The 23,705-nt window shown below is 38.8% G+C and overlaps 2 protein-coding genes across 5 annotated transcripts in view; both read left to right on the top strand.

Moving 5' to 3' along the window:
• The first annotated feature begins 596 nt into the window (after positions 1-596).
• LOC129328655 (dual specificity protein kinase CLK4-like) lies at positions 597-14,241 on the top strand. 4 transcript variants are annotated; one of them, XM_054977861.1, is made up of 13 exons: positions 597-670; positions 2,772-2,896; positions 4,977-5,199; positions 6,348-6,438; positions 6,805-6,871; positions 8,637-8,753; positions 8,842-9,008; positions 9,106-9,200; positions 10,827-10,956; positions 11,224-11,306; positions 11,895-11,974; positions 13,714-13,801; positions 13,894-14,241. In XM_054977861.1, exons 2-13 carry the CDS (start codon positions 2,772-2,774, stop codon positions 14,038-14,040), a joined length of 1,413 nt encoding a protein of 470 aa, XP_054833836.1. In that variant the 5' UTR covers positions 597-670; the 3' UTR covers positions 14,041-14,241. The 4 variants fall into 4 exon arrangements, with proteins under 4 accessions (XP_054833836.1, XP_054833837.1, XP_054833838.1 ...); XM_054977862.1 differs by lacking the exon at positions 597-670 and adding an exon at positions 970-1,207; XM_054977863.1 differs by lacking the exons at positions 597-670; positions 2,772-2,896 and adding an exon at positions 2,907-3,632.
• Positions 14,242-18,763: 4,522 nt separating this feature from the next.
• The window catches only part of LOC129327368 (collagen alpha-1(XXIII) chain-like), a 507,186-nt gene continuing 502,244 nt past the window's right edge, over positions 18,764-23,705 (top strand). Inside the window, exon 1 of the mRNA XM_054975948.1 lies at positions 18,764-19,234. Within this exon, the coding sequence (XP_054831923.1) occupies positions 18,953-19,234 (282 nt within the window). The 5' untranslated portion in view covers positions 18,764-18,952. The remainder of the gene's footprint in view (positions 19,235-23,705) is intronic.

The following is a 23,705-nucleotide window of genomic DNA, read 5'->3' as shown; positions in this document are numbered from 1 at the left end:
GGAAAGACTGAGTGCATCAAATTAGAATAAATGACAGATTTACACCAGTGCGACATCCTGAACGGAAGTGGACACCTGCAAGCAAGATGTAGACTCGTTACAAACATAATTCAGGGAGTTGTAGTGTGATCCCATTTCAATTTTCTAGTCTTGTAAGTAGGGTTGCCAGGTCCATGTTAGGAAATTCCTGTAGGTTTTGGGGGGGGGGGGGTTGAGGGGAGGGACCTCAGTTGGGTATAATGCCATGTAATCTACCTTCCAAGTCAGCCATTTTCTCCAGGGGAACTGATTTTTATCATCTGGAGACCAGATATAATTCCAGGAGATCTCCAGCTATCACTTGGAGAGTGGCAACCCTACTTGTAAGCCAGCTACTAGTATCTTGTGTGAGTCACAAGACTGAGCGTGAGAGAAGAAACTAGTTGCGCTTTCCCAGCCTGAACTCCGGCCAGCCGACCAGGTAAGTCCAGCAACAACCTGAGCAACTCACTTCCTCTTAGGGCGGAGCGTAAACTCCCGCTCGCGTTCTCTTTACTCATAACCGCCCTGCGCCTGAGTGACGTAATAATGCTGCTCCTCACAATCGAGAGGGAGGGGGACGGAAGGCGCCATTTTGTTTGTTTGTGTGCTGTGACGGAAGGCAGTTTTGTTGCTTGCTCAGACGTCGGCTGTAAGTAGTGAAGGACTGGGGAGGACCTGTTCTTTCTCCTGGCTCTTTTGAACAAGTGTGGGCGTGATGTCCTTTCTCAGGGAGCCCCTGTTCCCAGGCGACTGTCCTCTGGCGCTTTCCCCTATATATGTGCTTCAGAAAATCTAATGCAAGAAGAGGGGAGAGCGTAAAGTATTCTGCAAAATCCCGTTTACCTAGGGTTGGCATCTTCTGCTTGGGGAATTTCTGGAGAATTAGTGTCTGGAGAGGCTGGAGTTTGGGGAGGGCAGGGAGCTCAGCGGGGGTGAGATGTCGTGGAGTCCGCTGTCAGAAGCTGCCGTTTCCTCGGGCGGGGGGAATTGAGCTCTGTAACCTGGAGATCAGTTGAAATTCCAGGCCCCGTCTCTGTTTACTCGCCATCCTTCCTCCGGTGCCCAGGAGCGATGTAAACGTCTGGCTGGCGAAGCAAAGAGTTCCGCGTCTCACCTACGCTGCGCGGGCATCCAGTGCAATGGATCTATGCGTGCTTGGCCTGGTCGCTAGCCCGATTTAAAAGAGGTGTGTCATTGGCGAGCCAAAAAGGAAAAAAAGAGGCCTACTAGGTGTGACCCGACACTTGGCCATAATAAAAGCTCAGTTTGGACGAAACGTTATATTTTATCTATTTAGTGGCAGCATTCATCTCACTAACGATCAGTGACCGGGATTATGTACTATTGAGTTTTTTACAGCAGTCTGCGTGTTGCAATCTTGAGCTATCAGTAAAATTCCATGGGACACCAGGTTGTGCTGATGATAGGAAATTTAGAAGGTTTTTTTCCACTACGTGGGAAATAGCAGGGTATATAATTTCAGAGGCAGCAGGAGACTAAGGTAGTGACCAGAGGGAAGAGCACTTAAGCACTTTGCTGTGTTTCTGAGTGTTTTTTTTAAATGGGGGGGGGGATGCTGTGGCTGGTTTTATGGCAAATTTTGTGTAGAATAACTTTTAGCATGGTATTGTATTTGATGTGACTGGTCTACTCTGGTAACTTATCTTTGAGAGGATTTTGTAATACTGAGAATTTGCATGTTAGAAAAACTAAAATATGGTGAAATGAGTGAGGCGGAATTTGGAGCAACATAGAGCAACTCCATATGCTCATTACAGCACATAGTGGAACTTTTAAAGAATTTATTTGGGCACTTGTGCCCTCTAACTTAAGAATCAATTTGTAATGAGTACTTTTGCAACCTATTTAGGCTGTACTTTTGTCAGTCCATTAGTTTTATGGATGAAGATATGAACATTCCATTTGTATTTTCATACTTTTACTTTGATTCTCCATATTCCTCCTTTATGCCTGAATACAGTATGTAGTGCAGCTTCCTAAAATCTTCTATATTCCTTTTTAAACTTGCATCTCTCTAATCCTTGTATTTTATAAATTTTATGTTCTGGTAAAATAGCTAAAACCAAAAATTGGTCCTTGTCCTAAATAACAGCTGTTGTTCCTTCCTTGTCATTAAATGTTAAATGCTATGTTAAATGTTAATATTATGGATTCTCTTGAAAACATGAATATTGTAATCATAAGGTTGAAAGGTACCTAGGGTCATCTAGTCCAACCCCCTAATGTTACAGTGCAGTTTCTAGGGTGAGAATGGAGACTGTTTTCTGATTAAGTTATTTTCTGAAGGGAAAAAATGGTTGTTAAAAAAAACTTCTACTTTGGAAATGTGCCCTAATCAAAATACTTTATATAGATATACTGTAGTTCTTTATGTCACATACTTGTGATCTGGACTGTAGTTCTGAATGTTCATTAGTGCAGTCTCCTTACTCCAATAAAGTGATTAAGGGTGGATTTTCAAAGCAATATGTAGGCAATATGCCTCCCAGAAGATTTTGTTGGATTTTGTTGTTAATGGAATATTTCTTTTATAGTCTTCCTGCATGATTGTGTCTCTATAAATACCTTTCACAGACACAGGTGACATACAGATCAGGGATATACATGTCCCATTTATTTCAGCAGGGCATGTTTTCAAGTGACTGAACATAGAATTGTATCCTTCATTACTTTTTCTGAGATTTTTGTTAAAGCATGTAATCCTTCTGCATTTGTACTTTTTGTGGTAGATGAAGCATTCAAAAAGAACACGCTGTTGGGATGAAGAAAAGAACACAAATAGTCAAAAGCGGAGAAGGTCTCCTAGCAGTGAAAGAGATTACAAATGTTATAAATCACATAGAACTGCTGACAGGTAAATAACTCTTGACTAATATAATGATAGATGTTCTAATAATAATAGCTCAATTTAAGAAAATCTTGTGTTCACTAGAATGATTTATTGTTAAGTCGTCATTTGTTGTTAGTTGCTTTAACCAAATCTGGAAAGAAGAGGTTTCAGTTTTAAATAGCAATATACAAATTACAATTTAAAAATGTTAGCTATTTTTAAGTTGTAATTTGTGTAGTATTTTACATCCTGAGTTGTTTAATAGTAGTTCCCGTAAAACAAAATTAACAATAGCTCCTGAAGATCAATTTAGTAAAACTATGTTTTGATATTTTCAGGTGGGTAGCCCTGTAGTAGAAAAGCAAGATTTGGATCCAGTAGCACCTTAAAGACCAACTACTGGACCCAAATCTTGCTCATGTTTTGATCTATATTTATTCTTTTTTTTGTGAAAGCAAAAAGTATTTTAAGAGGGTAACATAGCCTTTGGTACTTTCATGTAGAGCTTGATTTGTTTCAAGATGTATTTACTATATTTCTTTTATTGAGTTAAATAGAACTCTCAAGAGAATGTATACTTTTAAAGTCTGCTGATGAGTATTATAAGACATCTGCTTTTACCTTTCATCTTTGCGGGAGATGGGAAAAGTTATAGTCCAGTAACTTTACTTATTTGAATGCTGGATAGCAGAATAACAGTCTTTCAGAACTGGAAGGTGGTTAAATTATTTGTCAACAAAGGGACAGTGGCATACAAGAGGTAGGAATATTTTCTTTGTAACTTTATAGTGTACCTATACAACTACAATTAAATATTTTGTATTGGGCTCTTTTAAGTTGTGGAGTTGGTGCAGTCGGCTATGTTAAGATTTATGCCAATTCTTGTTGCTCCTACTACTGGTGGGGGAAGTGAGATGCTCTAGCCCTTTAGCAGTTGAGTCTGCTGTATTATTTTGGCCAGCTCTAGGCATCTTGCCTAGTGAAGGACTTCTGCAGTCACCTGTGAGTTGAGCTGCCAAAGTACATGTGTCCTGTTTGAGTTGAAGCACTTTAATGGTGCAAGGAGAGCATTTCTGTTGGAGGGCTTTTCTTGAATTGGCTCTAAATTGCTTCCTTGATTGCTAGGTGTAAGGTTCAGTGAAATGGATTTTCCCAGAAATTCTCTTCTACAAATTATCCTTAATATGATGCTTATTTGACTTACATTTAAAACAAAATGGTTTTAAAATGCCATGCTAATTTTATATGCTGTATAAATATCTCATTTTTCTAGAAAAAAAATAATTAACTTAATTATTTGATTAGGAAAAACCTCAGTAAAGTGCGTTTAATGTAGTTTAAATCAAGAGTTTTATATATGAGAAATAAATGTTTCCTAGGGATAGTCACCTGCAAAAATTAATTTTGGCTTTTAAAATACTAACATTGACAGACACTGTATCCAGTCTTTGTTACTAATTAAATTAATGGAACAATGCATTTATAGAAATTGAAAGTTTTCTGCATAAATACAATGATAGTAGAAAATTTTCCATTACCAACAATGTTGTCCCCCACATTGTTGTTAAGTGTGCTTATTTGGTCTTAACAGGGTGTGCTTATTTGGTCAAAACAGTCCTTTTTGGTAGCGACTGTTTTGCTCAGCTAGGGGCTGCTTTCATGAGTAATCCAGCACTTGAGTATTAATTGGCTTTGGAAATATCTGGTCAGGGAGCTTTGGAATGTTAGCAAATGAGATAGAGTGAGGTCTTGAAACAGGGTACTGGGTTGCCCTGGTTTGAATGGTCCCTCTCCCTTAATAGAAGGTACAATTAATTTATTGTGACTTTCTTGAGAATTGGGAAGTCTGGATCCTGTGACAGGGCATATACTTCATTTTGGTATCTTTCAGTACTTGTGCAGATCATTTTGATAGTGGTATTCACTTGAATGAACTATTTTCCTTGAATGGGTCCTTGAATGAACTATTTTCTAGGCAAACATGATTACTAGTATAAATTTACCATGTTTATGTTTCAGATTGGTTAGGTTGTATAACATACAATTTTATGTTTTGATCAACTGTGTTAAATGGTGAAAGAATTTAATTTATTTTTGTTTTCAGTAACTGCTTGGATTATAAATCCATGCATGAGAGAGACGGTAACAACCGAAGATATGTTGAAGAATACAGAAATGACTTCTCTGATGTAGATGACCACAGGCACCATCACAGAGATTATGAAAAGACTTACTGCCATCGCCATAGCAAGTCATCTGGTCGAAGCAGGAGAAGTAGTCATAAAAGAAAGCATAAGAAACATGGTCCCAGTCATCACTCTCATTCGGTATGTGCACTTTAAGCTTGGTTAATAAAGATCTACATTAGATATATAAAGTTTCTTTGTGACATATTAGATTCTTTAAGCATAAATGCTTGGGAATTTGTAACAAATAATTAAATGTAGGCCCTGTTAATATACAGAGAGTATGAAGTTAGATATTTGAGGACCTTTTTATAGTCAGTGGCATCTGACACATGAGTTTTCATTAGCTCTATTCAGACCAGTACTTGGGAAAACTCAGATGATGGTTAAATTGGACAGTCTTTGAAATTACAGCTGTTAAAGAGCAGTAGCCAAGCACTGTTGTCTCTTGAATTAGTTTTGCGGCTCAGTGAGGCAACTCTTCATTCCACCCATAAAGACATGGAAAGTATTTATTTAAATGGAATTAGGATATAAAAAATGTCTTGCAGTCTGTAATGAATTCATCATGGTTTGACTCAGCAAGTTAGTTTCCTTTAATTTGTGACAATTCACTGAATGATTTTATTACTTTTCACACTACCACTTAGCAAGGAAATCAGCCTGAATTATCTCTAAACAGTATGATAAGTACTAATATGTATATTTAGTTTTAAGATTGTTTGAGGTGCAAGTGTTCTTGTATCTTCTGGTAACATGAGAATTTTAGATTTTAGCTTGCATTTTAAACATACTGAATACATCTTAGTTGTTTTAAATATGGAATAAAAAGTAGATTGCTTGAAAAGCCAGCCATTGCTGTTAATAATCAACAGCAATTATTTTTAATATTTTTACTAGAGATTCAAGGAGCTCTATCCAAATTACCATTTCATAGAAGTAGATGCATAAATGACAAGATAATTTTCAAATAGCAAATGTTAACATTGAATAATAAAACTACATTTGCTATTAATCCAGTATTTGAGAGACAAAATTCTGTTGTGTTTTCTGTTGTTTTACTACTTTAAGTATTTATCTGAAAATCTGTTCCTTGCCATGTTTTTCTTCTGTAACATAAACTGTGCCCTGTGAATTTCTGGGGACTGAATTTGAAATTGCTCCTGCCAACTGTTCGTGGCCTGGTGTGTAACTGAATGCCTGAATATCCCTGCTGAATGAATTGCGTATTCTACCCTGAATTCACTCTGATATATTGATTGGCTGGACGATCTTGGTGCCGTTTCCAGAAGAGCCACCGAAGGAAAAGATCCAAGAATATAGAGGATGATGAGGAGGGTCACCTGATCTGTCAAAGTGGAGACGTACTAAGAGCAAGATGTATAGAATATTTTTCAACACTTTTTTTAAAAAAAACCTTTCTGCAGAAAAATCAGTTTAGAATAGTATGTTAGAAGTGGAGTGGGGAAGGGGGCCTGAGAAATCTTCATTGCTCTCTCTGTGTTTTGTTTTGTCTTTGTATTCTTTTGCATTTCCTTTTCCCCCTGTATAGTTAAATATTCCTATTCAGATTCCAAATAGAAAAGCTTAAATTAGATTACTAGTTAGATAGCTGTTTCATGACACATGTCCAATAAAATAATGTATTCAAAGGCAAGGATTAAGTTAACATTTAATGACATATTTAATAACATTCATCTTTATTCAGCTAGCTCAATAACAGCTATTGTACATTTCTTTTTTTAGATGAAATTGTTTCTACTTTAGGTGAAGGTGCATTTGGAAAAGTAGTAGAATGCATTGATCATCATATGTAAGTATTCCATCTTCAAAAAAAATATTTTCAAAATAAATTGGCAATCACTTTGCACATGTTACTAATTTGCCCTTTCCCTCCCCCCAAAAAACATTTTTTTCTTTGTTGCTAAAATGCAGCATACTAGGTCAGAGGATTACATAAATCACTTGAAAAACAAAAAAGGGCATCATGATCTAAAAGATCCAGAAACAAGCACGAAAGGTTGCTTTTTTATAATTTTAATTTTCTGTATTCCATAAAGTGCAAGTCAAATAACTGTTCTGTATTTAAAAGTGGGTTGGTCATGTGTGAAAATGCTCCACTGAATCATGGCTGAAGTTCTAATAACTAATAGTAAAGGCAATATGTCACACTGTTCATTATATGCAATGGATGAATACAGTGGATTGGATGCAACAGAGGGAAAAGATTTCTGTCTGCAGAGAGGGACTTCTCTACCAGCTGTTTCCCTATCCTACCACAGCCCCAAATACCCATTGAAATTATGCTCTTGAGGGAATAGAGACTCTTCCATCAGGGTTCAGAATCTTTCAAGTGATGCCCACAGCTCAGGGAGTGTTTACAAATATGCATGATAAAACAACAACTTGATTTCTTGTTTACTCACCCACCTATCTTCACCTCTTGTTAAGGTCATTGGTAATAGGCCACAAGGCCACAAGAGAAGCTAACATACATAGCAAGTGATTTGTGGAGACCAGCAGTACAAAAATATTCATAGTTGCTCTAGGCTTAGGACTCTTAAGTTCACCCTTAGAGCTGCTTCTCAGTTTACTGTAATACAGCTGCCATTATTCAGATATAAGTATGCCAGTTGGCTTTTGGAATTGTTAGCGTATATTCGTTTAACTTACAAGAAGATATGGTTAAACACCACTGTACAAAATATTTTTATGGGAATCCCTTGCTGATTGGTATGAACAGAACCTGTGATGACAAATATTCCAGTGGAAAGCTTTTCACAATTTGGTTTTATGTAGAAAAATTAGACAATGATTTTACTTAAATATAATTGATATATGATCATATACCACTTATTTATGTTGCTCCATTTCAACTAGGAACCAAAAATAGTTGTCAGTGACTTATATTTAAAAACTGCAGTTGAGATGCCAGTGAGCATGACCCACAAACACAATTTGTTCACTACTTTCCCCAGGCCTAAATGATAAATTTCCTCCAAGGGATGTGGATGCAATTCTGTATCATCTTTTTGATTGGTTTGATAATACAGCTTTTAATAGCTGTACTTAGAAGTATGTTAGCAGCTTCCTAAGCTCTTAATTTTCACAATTAAAATTTCCAGTGTAGTCATTAATTACAATTTTATATGTGGAAGTCTGCAATAACAAACTGATTTTGCAAGTATTCTTAAAAGAGTTGATGCCACCAAAACACATTTGTCAGTGTTGGTATTCCACGTGACTTGCATGATGTCTAAAAGTGTTGATGTGCCAACTACAGATGTTTGATTAGTTGTTGTAGATTTTCCGGGCTGTATGTTTGAGCTAGTCAGAGGCTGGAGTTAGATGCAAAGTGGTGACTACGATCTACTGCAATGAACCATTTGACACTTGAAAATGGACATAGTTAATGCTCCAGAGGAGTTAGCCGTGTTAGTCTGTAGTAGCAAAATCAAAAAGAGTCCAGTAGCACCTTTAAGACTAACCAATTTTATTGTAGCATAAGCTTTCGAGAATCAAGTTCTCTTCGTCAGATGCCTGATCAAAACTGGGTGATATTTTATTTTATTCCCTAGGAGAGAGATGCATGTTGCAATAAAAATTGTGAAAAGTGTTGGTAGATACCGAGAAGCTGCTCGTTCAGAAATCCAGGTATTGGAGCGTTTAAATGCCTTGGATCCTGACAGCACATAGTAAGTATAAACTATAATTAAGAACTCCGTGTTAAATTAAAAATGTCTGCTTATCTTAATACAATTCTTGTTGCTTGCTTTTCCTCAGCCGTTGTGTACAGATGTTGGAATGGTTTGATCATCGTGGTCATGTTTGCATTGTGTTTGAGCTGCTGGGACTCAGTACCTATGACTTTATTAAAGAAAATAGCTTTTTGCCCTTTCGTATTGAACTTATTAGGAAGATGGCTTATCAGATTTGCCAGTCTATAAACTGTAAGTATATGTAATATTTTAAAATTCTGCAGAGCCAAAGATTTTGGGCATCAGTGTAAATATTAAACTTCTACCATGGTTTTTTTTCTTTTTTCAGTCTTGCATCACAATAAGTTGACTCATACTGATCTGAAACCTGAAAATATCTTATTTGTAGAGTCTGATTATGTAATAAAATACAATGGTAAAATGGTAAGTTCACTTGCTTAATACTACTTCCTGTATTATTTATTTGGGCATTTTAAAGCCCGCTTTTCTCTGTTCAGTGCAGGCTCAAAACGTTACTATGTCAAGACACATAAAATTTAAAGTCACATTTCACAAAACACAAGTTACCTAACAGGATTACCAGCCATCAGACTAATCCTCAAATTGGAGAGGGGTGTTAGAATAGGTGCTAATAACTCTGCCTTTGATGGAAACCGTCGCTTGGCAGGCAGGCATCTCCCTGTGTGAAGTCTTTGTATTTTCTATATCTTTGATGGTTGAACATACTATTTATTCAAGTTTTAGTCTAATCTTTGCCTTGTCATCATACATGAGACATTCAAATGCTACGTTTTCTTTAAGTCTGTGAGTATAGTGTAATACAGTGTTAGATTAGGGACTGGGCCCAGCTAGTTTCAGATCACCGCTCTGCTATGAAGCTCAATGAGCCAGTCACTGTCTCAGTTTAATCTACCTCAGGAAGTTGTTGTGAGGGTAAACTGGAGGAGGAGACAACTATGCTATGCTGAGCAACTTGCAAGAGGGGTGAAGTAAAACAATTATAGATAGATAATAAAAAGGAACTATTTAATAAGTTGTCAAAAAAAGTCAGTTGTCTTCCCCTCCCCCCCAAGGAATTCTATGTAGATGTATCGGATTTTTTTAAAGCTTTAAGGTTGCTTGTTGTATTCCCTGATATGAGGCTTGAAATCTTGCATTGCTCTAAAATCCTATAATACTAGTGATTCAGCTTGGAGATTGTAAGAAGATCATCTTAGGGGCTAATTTCTTCATTTTAGGCTGCGGTTAAATCATTTGCTTGTTACTAACTTAAGTTTACATAAGATAAACCAACGGAAAAGGTGTAAAATTTTGCTGGCTACTGGTCCATAAACAGTAAAAGTATCAGGTCAGATTTATTATACTAAGAACTTGATTTGCTTAGTCTTTGAGAGAGAGTTTATTTATTTATATTCAATTTATATTCCGCCCTCCCCACATCAGCAGGCTCAGGGCGGATTACAACAAATTTTAAAATCACATTTCACAATTTATACCATTTTAAAAACATAAAACACCTTAAATACCATAGATTAAAATACATACATATATAAATGTAGACACATCGGCACATAATCTGGACAACCACCTTTTTAGCAATCTTCAGAGCATTTTGGCAGGGAAATATGTGAGAGATGGAAGGTGTCACTGGAAGGGAGGGCATATGCTATACTTCCCCGGCTAGGGGGCACTGCCTCACATCAACCATATGCCTGGTGGAACAGCTCCATCTTACAGGCCTGGCGAAAAGCTAACAAATCTTGCTGGGCCCTGTTCTCATTGGACAGAGCGTTCCACCAGGCTGGGGCCAGGACTGAAAAGGCCCTGGCCCTGGTCGATGCCAGCTGGGCCTTCCTAGGGCCAGGGATCTTTAATAGATGTTTATCGCTCGAGCGAAGAGTCCTCGGGGGTTCATATGGGGAGAGGCAGTCCCGCAGTTGATATTGAGGATATGTTCTGAACATGGATAGTAGATATTTGGAAGATTCTGGAAGTACAGCTGTACAGAGAGTTCTTTTGGTTTTAAGCGGCATTTTGACTTTCTTGCAGAGGCAGGATGAATGCACACTGAAAAACACAGACATTAAAGTTGTAGATTTTGGAAGTGCAACATACGATAATGAACATCACAGCACTTTGGTGTCAACAAGACACTACAGAGCACCTGAAGTTATATTAGGTTAGTAGAGCTAAAATTATTGTAGTCTTTTTAAAATTACTAGCGAAAAATGTAACCATTTGAGTTTTTAAAACCTTTTAATTACTATTTTTAAATGAGTTTATAGATAGTATTTGTGTTAAGTTCTGTTTCTAAAAGTTCAAGAGAAAATATATGTAAATGAAATAGTTTCAATAATGAGCTGCATTGTTGAGGGGGTGATAGCTCTTGAAATTTCAGCCTGAATGTCATCATTAAATAACTCTTGTTTTGTGTCTTATATTTTAGCACTAGGATGGTCCCAGCCCTGTGATGTCTGGAGTATAGGGTGTATTCTGATTGAGTATTACCTTGGTTTTACAGTATTTCAGGTAAGTTTATATTGTTTTATTTTAGGACTTCTCTTCAGTCCACTTAAATATGAGTATTATTAATTGAAGTGATTAGAACAAGATCAGCTTGACACAATCCAACCTAGGTACCTCTGTTCCCAAAAAATTACCACTAACTACACTCCAGTCTTTTCTGGATTAAATTTTGGTTTGGTATATAAAATAGAACAATACTTTGGATATGCAATTTGCCTGTATATTTCTTTTAGTGTAGCAAATAAGTAGCTCAGTGTTAGAGTTCAGGAAAACTGGGGGAAGAAAATGTCAGCCTGGATGTGACAGGCAGCCTCTCCTAGATGCTACCATGAAGCAGTTGAAATCATGCTGGAAATCTGTTCATGAATCTTACAACATCTTGTCTGCTTTGACGCTATGTGTTGTAGAGCTGCTGCCAGGTATTATGACAAGGGAACACCAAGATTTTGCTGAAGGTCAAAAGGTTCCTAATGCCTTTTTTGTTTGAAAAAGTCTTTGTACTGTTACAGTTATGCAGGGTGGAATTTATTCCAGTTTCGATAGTTGATTACTTGAGTTAGAGTATATGACATAATGTTTGTTTTGTTTCAGACACATGATAGTAAGGAACACCTGGCAATGATGGAGAGGATACTAGGGCCTTTACCAGTGCACATGATTAAAAAATCAAGGTAAATGTATTGAGCTACTTAAAACTATTATTGAGGCATAGGGTTGTCTATTTAAAAAAATTAAGCTGGTTTGTGGGATGTAAGAGAAGCTTAACACAGTGAATTTAACAGACGATAATAAAGAATGTTATGCTTAAATATGTTAAAATTGGCAGCCATTTATTTTATATTAGAATAAATTTAAGCCTGAGGAAGTTGTAAGATTGGAAATTTTGTTATGTGTATGGTATGATAGGTTAAGATGGTGTATTTTAGTGGTGAGAACTTATACAATTTGTTTTTCATATTGCTATGTAAGTTTTATTTTTCTAAATAAAAAGGAGGTTTCATCATTCTGTTTAAAAAACACTTTGTCTATTTTGTTATTGAGCATCCAGCTTTGTCTAGTTTTTTGCTGATCAGCCAGTTTGTTGAAACTTGTAGAAGAAATCGGATATGAATAAATATTACAGTATTTTAAAACAAGTGACTAAATAATAATTTTGACAGTAAAGATGACCTAGTTAGAGACGGGCATGAACCGAAATATGAACCAAAATTCATCACAAACCAGCCGGTTTGTGGTTTCGTGAACTGGTGGTTCGTCAGAGCCCATTTCTGATGAACCGTCACAAACTTTAGACTGGTTCATTTGGTTCATTTTTTGGTTCGTCACTGCAGACGGCCTGGCACCAATCAATCAGTTTCCTAGGCAATGGGAGATAGGCTTTCTGCAGACCTTCTGCTGACCCAGAAGTGACATTTTCGCGAATCAAACAAACGAGTTGACGTACCAAGGCAAGTTCATGGTTCGTTTGGTTCATGAGATGCAACGAACCGCATGGTTCTTTTTTTTCCAGTTCGTGCCCATCTCTAGACCTAGTTAGTTCCTTCAATGCATAGTGTGTGATTTCATGCTTGAAGCAGAAACACGACGTTTACAGTATGATTGATCTGTACTCAGAAGTAAGTCATTGGGATGTCTTAGTAATTGTATGAGAGCTGCTCTTTGCTAGCTGTGGATTCAGGAGCTGTAACAACAGAAAGAACAAAACCCAATACTGCTCCTCTGTTTTCCCCCCTTTATTTAAGAGTAGTGAGTTCATAGGCTTAAAAGGGTGTAAATCTGTTTAAGATTACACTGTTGTTTAATCAATTAGATAGTTTTAGAAATAATTTTTTTAAAATGTTCCCTTGTTTAACTCATCAGGAAGTACTTTAATAAAAGTACTTTTTAAAAAACTGAGTTATAGGTGCTGTTTAGGAGAACTAGTGCCAGTATAGCCTAGTGCTGTCTGTGTCATCTTAAAAGGGTGCTTTTTTTCTTTCCAAAATGATGTATTTAAATGTATGTAAAATTAATAAATCGTCATCAGCTAAAATACATTTAATTAGATGACAGTCCTGCTTTGAAAGTTAACAAGAGTAAGAGAGATGCTCTGGTTTGTGCAATGTTATGTTTAAAGATGATAGAAAGGAAAGAGCCACTATTAAACTGAGAGGTGGGGGAAAGGGACAGAACTGATCTCTTTTCCACCTTTTTGGTGTTAAAACTACTAAATCCATGGCTGGCAGAGTCTCTCTCAGCCTTGGATCTAGAAGCTCTAAGCAAGAAAAATGAAACCATTCACAGTGGGAAAATGAGAAGTTATGAATGCTATTTGAGAGAGAGAGAGAGAGAGAGAGAGAGAGAGAGAGAGAGAAGTGAGCCGTATATAAAATCTGAAGCGAAGAATTCATTTAACTTTTTTTGTATACAGGAAGCAGTACTTTGATCGTGACCAGTTGGACTGGGATGAACATAGTTCTGCAGGTCGCTATGTTAAAAGACGCTGTAAACCATTAAAGGTAGCAATAGCACGATTTTTTTTCCTCTTGAGGCTGGTTTTCAGAGAGATATAGCTTAATATTCATGCTCTCTTTTGGTCTCTCTTTTCCAGGAATTCATGCACTGCCATGATAAAGATCATGAGACTCTTTTTGACCTCATTCGGAGGATGTTGGAATATGATCCAGCCAACCGAATTACCCTAGATGAAGCCTTGGAACATCCTTTCTTTGATGCCCTAAAAAATACACTCAACTGATCTTATCCTTCAAGGAGATCATATAGACTGTGTTAGTCAGCAGGCAGTGTGAGATTTTCATATATGCATGAGACTTTGTAAATTCATTTTGTACAGTTGATTCTGTAAATATATTCATTTTGTATTTATGCCATGTCTGTTGAACAGTTATGGCCTTGATCATGGATACATTTGTTGTAAATATTAAAATATTTTTTAGAAGTGCTTGTATTTTTTAAAAATTTAAACAGCTACTGATATTTTTCATGTAAATATTTATAAACACAATAAGGATTAAAATCAACATTATACCTACTGATACCAACCATTTTGGAGATTAAGTTCAGTTCTTCATTCTAGCTTGGCAAAGGCATATTTCCTTAATAAATAATGCTTATGCAGATTTTTGGAAAAGTACTTGAAGTAAGATTAATGTTAACAGTCCAGCTAGACTGCTAGTTAATACTTTGACCATAAATATGTTTATATGGAAATGAGTCCTATAAAAATTGGGTGAGAGAGGTAGAATTATAAATAATGGGGAAATGGAGTATAAGAGGTTTACAAGATCGTCACAAAAATATAACATTAAGAGCAATAAAAATCGTGTGAAAATTTCTGACTTTTCAAACGCTTCATCAAGCTGGATTTTAAAATGCAGGGGCAGGGGAGTATCAGGCCTTCTTTTCTGCATCCTGTGTAGGTTGCTTTGCTGGCTTCATTGGTGTTGCTAGCTGGCATCAGGTTGTATGCCTCTACCAAGTAAAAAATGAAATCTCTCCAATTGGAAAATGTAACAGTCAGTGACTGATCAATTGTGTCCCCTCTTTTACCATATGGAACCCACAAATACTTGAAAATGCTGAGAGCAGAGGAAAATATAGCAGTCTTTATATTAACCATGTTAGAGATCAATTTAAATTGATGCATTAAATGAAAAGTCTAAGCCAAATTGGTTATTTCTAGCGAAATTTCCCAGGTTCTTTCCCCCTCCAGTTGAAGTGTCCATTTCTTCAGCAGCTAAATTTGAGTATTCCCAAAGGGTAGCTGTGATGGTAGATGGCAAAACTACAAGATCCAATGGTCTGCAATCTGCATTCGTATTTTTTTCCATTAGAGGGCACTATATACAAGTTTATAAAAGAACCCTGAAGAACAAACATTGGTAACTTAATAGCTTATTTGTAGGTTTTTTATTGATATTTTAAATTTTTTCTAACTGATCCTTGTGTCTGCTGGCAAGCTCAGAACCCAGAATAGAGTAGACTAGGAATCAGAATTTTTGCACAATGATTAAAAATTTGATTGCAGGGGAGAAGGACTTGATTTTCATTCTTTATGTACAGTGCTTTCCTTCAATAGTATTTCTCTAAGAACAAGAATGTAGCAGTTTTATCATTCTTGCTTTTTACATTCTTGCTTTTTGCAGTTACTAGTTTGGTTTAGTTCTATTATAAGGGAATACTTTCATTAATTTTTAAGCGCTACATGTAATTGTATGTACTATACAGACTGTAATACTATATTTAAACTTAGAAATTACATTCACCTCTAGATAGTCTCACTTGAGTAGCCATGTTGGTATGCAGTAGAAAAGCAAGATCCAGTAGCACCTTAAAGACCAGCTGGATTTCCCGAGTATGAGCTTTCAAGAAGGAAGCTTTGACTCTCAAAAGCTCATACCCTGGAATCTAGTTGGTCTTTAAGGTGCTGCTGGATCCAAATCTTGCTATTCACTTTTAGAACATCTGTACAAACTTGAAGCCTTCATGGTCTTTACATTCTGTTTGTTAAAATGTTGGTATGAAGTATGCTTTAATGGTCTAAACAAATACAGGTAGAAAAGCTTGGTTCAAAGGCATTAGTCTTTCTGGACTCCTGGTCTTTCCTTTGCAGTACAAAATGACTGGTGCACATAATGGCTAAATCTGAAAGTTATGAGGTGAAAAGACTCCATCTACCCCCACCCCCCAGAAAGTTCTGTTCAGTCTCTCATCTTGCAATGTGGGCATTTTACTGGTCCTACCTTATTAGGCTAGTTTGTAAAGAGTGATAAGATAGTCTGTGAGAAGCGCTTGCAATGCAGTCTAATTGCCAAACAGTATTTTTTAAGGTCTTGTTTTGTGAACAGAATGTACTTTGGGTTAAAGATGGCCCATGGAGATTAATTTAAATCTCCAAACAGAATCTTGTCAAATCAGATTGGTATGCCTTGGCTTAAGGAAAGGCTGATAGGAGGAGGAAGATAAATCTTTGGAACTCCCACATGCTGGAATATATCAACTATGAATTCCAATGATAAGGCTTTCATGAATCTTATCGAATATATTTAACTTTTAAGTCTTTTTCAGATGTCTGTAACCTTCCCCATCACTATTGTCTAGCCAGAGACTTAAGCAGGAAGAGTACATCATAAAGGGGGTTCTTGTTATCTTGTTTGGCTGGTGTTACTGGCTCTGTCAAGAGTTGCCATTTCCTCTGTCATGCTGCTATTACATCTGTACTAGTAAAGAGCAACAGCATGTGTCAGTGACACAACCACTAGGCTTATGAAAATCTCTACACTGCAACACTTCACAGAACAACTCTAGAACTGAAGAGTCATGTAACTAAATATTGGGTATGAATATTCTATCATGCTTACAATAAATCCCAATTTTCAGACAGTTGTCTCCCAGATTGGCTCACATAAAAGCCATACCCCCTCTGCCTTTGGGTTTACAAAATAAAAAGACAAAGCCAAGGGCAGTGGATGAGGCAGGAAGAATGGGGGTATAAGGTTAATCACCATTGATTGGGTTTGGTATAGGAGTTTATGTAGTTATGAAGGAACCAGTGTGCACATGCAGCCTACTCCTGTGTAAATTAAGCAAGAGTTCAATGGTATATTCTCAAATATGTGTAAATCTTTCCAAAAACCGGATCAGCAAGAGCCTGTTGTTACTGAAATTGCTTTCTAACTTGAGGGCTGTTGGAATCAGTCCTGAACACGCTGCTTTAGAACATAGGAACAATTGTGACCTCCTCTGGCAAAGCAGGGGATGGGCAGAGCATAGTTAAGCACGAATACCTATACAGAGTGTCCATGCCCAACACTACCCTCTGTTCTACAAAGGAGCTAGATTCCAGCCCTAGTCCAGAACATCATAGCCTGTTCTTGAAATACTAGTTTCTTGAGATGTATCCAAACATGGCCCTCATGGAGGTGGTGTATCTATAGAATATAAAGCACCATCAGTTAGGCTGCAGCTCTAAATATGCTAGGGAGTTAATCCCACATTCATCTTAATGGGCTTCTGTTTAGCATTGCATTAACTTTTAAGAATTTAACTCTGCAGACTGAACATGGGGAGGCGTTCACTGCTTTAGAGTGTGGACTCTACCATACTGAAGTCTCTCCCCAACCTTGCACTTCCCAGGTTCCACCCCCAAAATTACCAGGAATTTTCCATCCTGGAGCTGGCAACTCTACTAGAAACAATTTTGGTTACCCAGTGGAAGCAAGTACCCTGCAAACTCTCAAGACTCCAAGAGGCATTAAATTATTTTCAGCTAACCAGAAAATTTATTATGTTACATTTGTATCATACCCTTTTTCACTACTCAGACATCTCATTGGTTTCAATAAAATGTACTGCTCAGAAAGTCACTGTTGCACCACCTTGGAACTCAGTTGCATTTTAGCCTTACTTCAACGCAGGCCACACAATAGTGCTAGAACCACACTGAACTTTGAGATCAATTCAATGCATGGTTACTCAGAAGTAGACCTACTGTGTTCGATGGACCTTACTAGTCTACAACCAGTACTAGCCATTATTCTACAGTAGCCCTATTCACGTTACAGTGAATGTTTGTACATCCTGCCTGTAAATGTGTCTCTCTGCAAGAAAAAGCCACTTTAGGATTAGTATCAGGGATCAGTATCTGCATCAATGTATGTGGTTTGTATCAAACGTTCAGCTGTGTATGCATTGGTTAACATGAGAATTACTCAACATACCTATAAAGATCAAGTATACCTTATAATGGATTGCACACCCGTTCACTGGAATTTACGAACAGGCTAGTGTATATGTGGAAAGGGAGTCCCCAACTAACTGATACTACGAACTGAAGTCTCGGAAACAGATTCTGTGGCTTTTCTCCATTCAGCTTCATGGAGCTGAAATAAAGCCTCACGGCAGGCAGTTCTGTATGTGTTACTTCTCTCAAGCAGACAGGTTTCTTTTGATGTGAATTGCTCTCCCTGTAATTTGGCTGGGAAACAGAGATACGCGCGGCTGTAATCCACAAACCGTTGCTTTCCAAAGGGGCTCGAAAGTAATTTGATAGACCTCCAGCAACTGCAAGATACGAGTCGCTTCCAACTCTCTCCCTTGAAAATAGTCCCGGGGGCTTTAAGTAGCCCCTCCAATGTGAGAGATTGATGAGCCCCATTTAAAAAACAAAGGATCCTTCCGCACCTAGTCCCCCCCCCTCCCGTCCGGTCCCCTCGTATTGTGGCCTCGCGTCTCAGTCCTTGGACATGGCCCCTATTTATTATGGTCCGGGCTATTTGCATAGCTGTAGCGCGCTCGGAGGAGGGGGGCTGGGAGAGGCTATCCATTTTGGAATCCCCGGGGAGGGCTGCAGGCAGCAGCTCCCTCCCAGGTCCCAGAGCGGTGAGGGAGGAGAGTCAGTCAGTCACCCACCTAGCTACCCACCCACTCCTACTCCTACTCCTACTGCTGCCCCCGCCCTGCGCAGCTGGAGGGCCATGCGAGAGAAAGAGGCCAAGCTCCCCAAACTTCCTGCCCCACTTTCGCAGCAGCCGGCTGCCAAGAGCGGCTGCTGAGCGACCGGGAAGGACCCGCGAGCCGCCGGGCGGCCGCCACCTCCAGCTCCCGGGGGAGAAGCGGAGCGGCGTCTTCCCTGGCAGAGCGTGCGCGCAATGAGCGAGCCTCGGGGAAAGGCGGCGGCGGCGGCTTCGCCCCAAGGCGGCTGCCGATGCGCCGGGGGAGTTGGTAGGGGCCCCATCATCCTCTCGCTGCTTTTCTCGCTCCTCTCGGTGGGCGCCTGCTTCTTGCTCAGCGCCAAGACATCCAAGCTGCAGGGCCAGCTGCTAGCCCTTGAGGGAGAACTGGCCAGCCGCGCTTGGAGCCCGGGAGACCAGCTTGACGCCGAGCCCTTGCTCGCCCTGCTGCAGCCTCAGGTGGACAAGGTTTTCCAGGAGGTGAGTGAGGAGGGAGGGGGGCAGGAAGCGGCTCAGTCTCTCCTGTTGGCCTTTAGAGGGAAAGGTTGCTCCCCCCCAACCCCGCGCAGGCTATTGGAATAAAGAGCAGACGGGGCTAAATTCTGAGCCAAGGCTCGTCCCAGGAACCTCATCTGATTGGCAGGGCTGAGACCCAGAATATATAAAGGTCAACTAAAAAGGGCCTGTGGCACCTTAAACTCTATTCCAGGTCCGAGTTACACTTAAGAGGCTAAGGGGCCGTCGCTTGCAAAAGTGCATGCTGCAAAATAGTGGTTAGTCCTTAGTGGTTACTCCACAAGACACTGTAGCTTCTGCTGCAAGAGACCGGCAGGGTTACCTCTTTTGACCCTTAGCTGCTGGAGGCCAGTAGGGAGGCAGACTGGAATCTCCAGCTTCTGCACACTGCCCTTCTTGGGTGCACTGCATACACTGAGTCAGGACAAACCTTAGAATATGTGAAGTCAGACAGCATCTTTGCCCATGTGCAGAGTGCTTTTTATCATCCCTGAGTCAATGCAGCTAACTCGTGCCATCTGGGCTTACAGAAAAGAGCCTGTGTGTCAGAGCATGTGGTTCCAAGGAGACTTTCTTGCTAGCTGTTTTGTGACCAAGGAGTTAGTGAGATTTAAAAAATAAAAAGCACTCTACAGTGGTATTGGTTTCTACTGTAAACTGCTGGAAGATAGCTTAGAAGACAACTGTTCCGTATCGAAATTAACAAGGTCCCTCAAAGTAATCTCTACAGTCTTACCCTGGCTAGTACTTGAATATCTGCTTATTTGCATTGTTTATTCTCACCTTTCTTATACTCACCTCCCCACGGGGAGAAAGTGGAATAAAGCAACTTTCATTGTTTTCCAATCCTTTGTTTTATCCTCACAACAACCCTGCGTGGTAGGTTAGATCAAGTGTGTGTGACTGGCTCAAGGGCACCTAGCAAGCTTCCATGGCAGAGTGGGTCTCCCAGATCCTAGTCCAGCACCCAACCTCTATACCATACTGGCTGTGAAATAGACAATAAGATTTAAGGATTTTTACAAATTAAGCATATTTTCATACGGCTGCAATTTTTTCCTGCAAATTGTGATTAATATGTTTGAGATCTCTGAAGATGTGCACCAAACTTTTATGGGTAGCAGAAGTTTTTTTCTTCAGAAAGACCCAGTTATATAGTTCATTGCATCAAAAACCTGACAACCACCACCCTTTGGTTGTTTTTGACCCCTTATGTAAAGATTCATGGCAGGAAAGAGAGAAAATTATTTGGGACTGGTGGTTTTTACATAACATGCACAGTACCTGGTGCTTTGTTGTCCACAAGATTTTGGAGCTTGGGGCCAGCTGTTTGGCCAGAATGTGTGTGTGTGTCTTGAATAGAGCTTTAAGAACCAGTCTCATGAATTTGTCACTCGGTTTTGCAGTGTACAAATTGTACACTGCTGCTAAAGAGACAGTTCAGAAGTGGTTAAGTTATAGATATTTAATGCAAAATCCATTCAAACAAGATATGGGCAAATTAAAAAGCACATAAGTAATGTTTCTCATTATGTATGATATATACAGCACTGGAAACTGACATGAAATCGCTAAATGTTCAAACAATATCAGGGTCAGAATCTGACAGCAATATCTAGATCCTGCTTTAATTTCACATGCTCATTTCAGCAGCTATGATTGGAAGAACAAGGTGAGTTTTGCTGGACTTCAGTAATAAAGATCCTGCAGAAGTAATGCCATTTTAAAAACAAACAAAATTTTATTCCACCATAAGCTTTCATGAGCTGAGGTGCAGTGAAGACCTCATCTGCGCAGCTATATTGTGACTAAATCTATTGACTACCTACTAATTGGTTGCACCTGAAAAAGTGGGTGCTAGCCCTCAAAAGCTTGTGCTAGGATAAAATTGTTAGTCTTTCAGTTGCTGTTAGACTCCTGTTTGTTTTTGCTGCAAAAACTGACTAACATTGCAATCACAAGCACAGTCAATGTGTGTAACTACATTTAGGATTGCACTGTAACACAGCCACCCCACTGGAACTGGAGAGCAAATGTCACCCTTTAACATGGACAGTTCTCAATACCATGGAGCTGGCACAAGCTGCTTGGATTCTTAACAATCTGCTGTACTGCTACTGGTCTCATTCCAGTAGGCAGCTGCCTAGTAACTGCCATACATACTCTTTATCTTTTTGCTGCCCTAAGATAACTTGATCTTGGATTAGACTCTCCTGCTTTAAGTAGCAGTATAGTAAAGACTTGTTTAATACCACAATACAGTAAAGCTTTGGTTAATTGCATGACCAGGACCCAGGGACCTGAGTCACTCATGGGCTGCCTGCTTGACTCTGCAGCCCTCGGGGGGCCACTTGGCTGGGGTGGCAGCACTCACTGGCTCAGTGACTTGCTTGCAAAAGGGCAATAATGCCCCAGCTGGTGCTGGCAAGAGTGCAGTAGTTCTAAGTGGTCAGTGTTGGAGTGGACTGTGGATTCTGGCCAGGTTGTGGCAATAGCTATTGACTGATGCTGCTGCCCTGTCACTGCTCAGTAAAAGTTTCACTAACCAGCATATTTGGTTAACTGACAAACCCCATAGATGCTGGTTAATAATGTTTCTATATTGGACTTGGGACCTGGGATTTCTATTCAGTAGCATTTCAGACCAAGAATATTTGTTAATAACTGGAATAAGAGCAGATGAGTGGGGAACTTCAAAAGAGAACTGAAGTAGTGTGCTGTTATGAGTGACGCTACAGCAAGATACACAGTAGGGAGAGCCCTCTTTTTGAATAATTAATTATGCTTTGGATAAGAGGAAAATCATAATGAAAATGCATCTTTGAGCATATTTTGATGGTGAAAAGTGCTTTCAAGTCATAGCTGATTTATGGCAACCCCTTCAAGGTTTTCCAAAGCAAGAGATTAACAGAGATGGTTTACAATTGCCTGCCTCTGCAACCCTAGTCTTCTTTGGAGGTCTCCCATCCAATTACTAACCAAGGCCAACCCTGCTTAGCTTCTGAGATCTGATAAAATTGGCTTGCCTGGGGTACCCAGATCAGGGCTGAGCATCTTTTAAGTTGAACATAGTTCAGGTGATAAAGTAAAATGGGTGACAAAACCTTCACCTGTTAATTGGAAGTTCCAAATTATCCAGGTACATCACGAATACATTTTTGGATACCAATGACAATTTTGTTTCTTTCTCTGTAAAACAAATCCATTAATTTAATTTTTGATCCAATGTAATTATACATACATTTGAACATATTTTTCAGAAATGTATAGGACATGTGCAGTAAGGCCAAAATCAGGGAAACACTGCTATACATACATCTTACATTTTCTGGTTTTGTTTATTTTGGCTGTATATCTATATCTTTGTTTGTGTAAAACTTTGTTTTCTTTTTTTGAAAGGGTGTAAAAAGTTAGAATGATTTTTATCAGTTACACATCAGAAAAGTTGAATTTCTTTGCTGTGCCCTCACAAAAAGGCTTTTGTTATGACTCTTTGTGAGGTACGTTAACACACACAGAGGATTAATGTTATTTGAGAAATTCTTTTTTCATATTTATATCCCCATGAGGCTGTTAAGAAAGCAATTAACAGAACTCTCAGAAATACACTGCTGCATGTTACCTGTTTAACAGGTAAGGATCCAGGTTGCACATAATCTGCAGCCGGTGTGACTTGCTATACAGTTATAATGTTGATGTACACAATACTTTACCCCAAAATCTGTAACTGTATAAATAAGTCTTCAAAAATTGTCTAAAACCAATAACGAGGACTACTTTATTCCATACTTATGCCTTAATGGTGTGTAGATTTCAAAACTAAGTGTTGGAGTGGTGGTGAACACAACTGAAAACTAATAAAACGTTTTTTGCTAAAACGTTTTCTTGAAGGAAGCAAATGGTGTACTGTTGCTTTTCAAATATTGCTAGCTTGTTATTTTTAGTAGTTATGGTGAGGTGCCAAAGACAGGAGTAGATGTCACTGAAGAGAGATCAGTGGTGGCATGCTAGCTGAAAGGAGAGAGCTGTGAAGGAGGCTGTTGCAGCATGTGGTATACTTCACTCTCTCACTGCACAAAATGTCCTAAGATGGGTCATAGGGATCTCAAATGATCCCACATTGACAAGTAATTATGGGTACACACAGATTGTCATTGGTAGGTGAATATTTCTTTCAGGATATCCCTCTATGACCTCTCAGCCCTTGCCTTGAAGAAAGTTTCTTTAATTGACATTGGGAAATAAAAATGAATGTTTTGAAGAAGAGAGCATAGAAGAAACAGGTTGAATAAAGAACGACTCCTTTGCCTTTCAGTCTATTCTGTATGTTTGTGCAAATTGCCTATTTTTCCATTTTATGTATGAAGTTTCAGATTTTGTGTTTTGTTTCACCGTGAAAAATTTATCTGGTAATTATCCCCCTTCAGAGCCTTCA

The sequence above is a fragment of the Eublepharis macularius genome, chromosome 4, assembly GCF_028583425.1.
Source record: "Eublepharis macularius isolate TG4126 chromosome 4, MPM_Emac_v1.0, whole genome shotgun sequence".
Classification (NCBI taxonomy): Eukaryota; Metazoa; Chordata; class Lepidosauria; order Squamata; family Eublepharidae; genus Eublepharis; species Eublepharis macularius.
The sequence above is the reverse complement of the archived record's forward strand: the minus strand, read 5'-3'. Positions and strand labels throughout refer to the sequence as shown.

Coding starts and splice junctions, on each gene's coding strand:
- LOC129328655 (XM_054977861.1), top strand. CDS start 2,772: ATGAAGCATTCAAAAAGAACACGCTGTTGGGATGAAGAAAAGAACACA. Junction 6,439..6,804: donor AGACGTACTAAGAGCAAGAT/GTATAGAATATT, acceptor TTCTTTTTTTAG/ATGAAATTGTTTCTACTTTA. Junction 10,957..11,223: donor AGCACCTGAAGTTATATTAG/GTTAGTAGAGCT, acceptor CTTATATTTTAG/CACTAGGATGGTCCCAGCCC.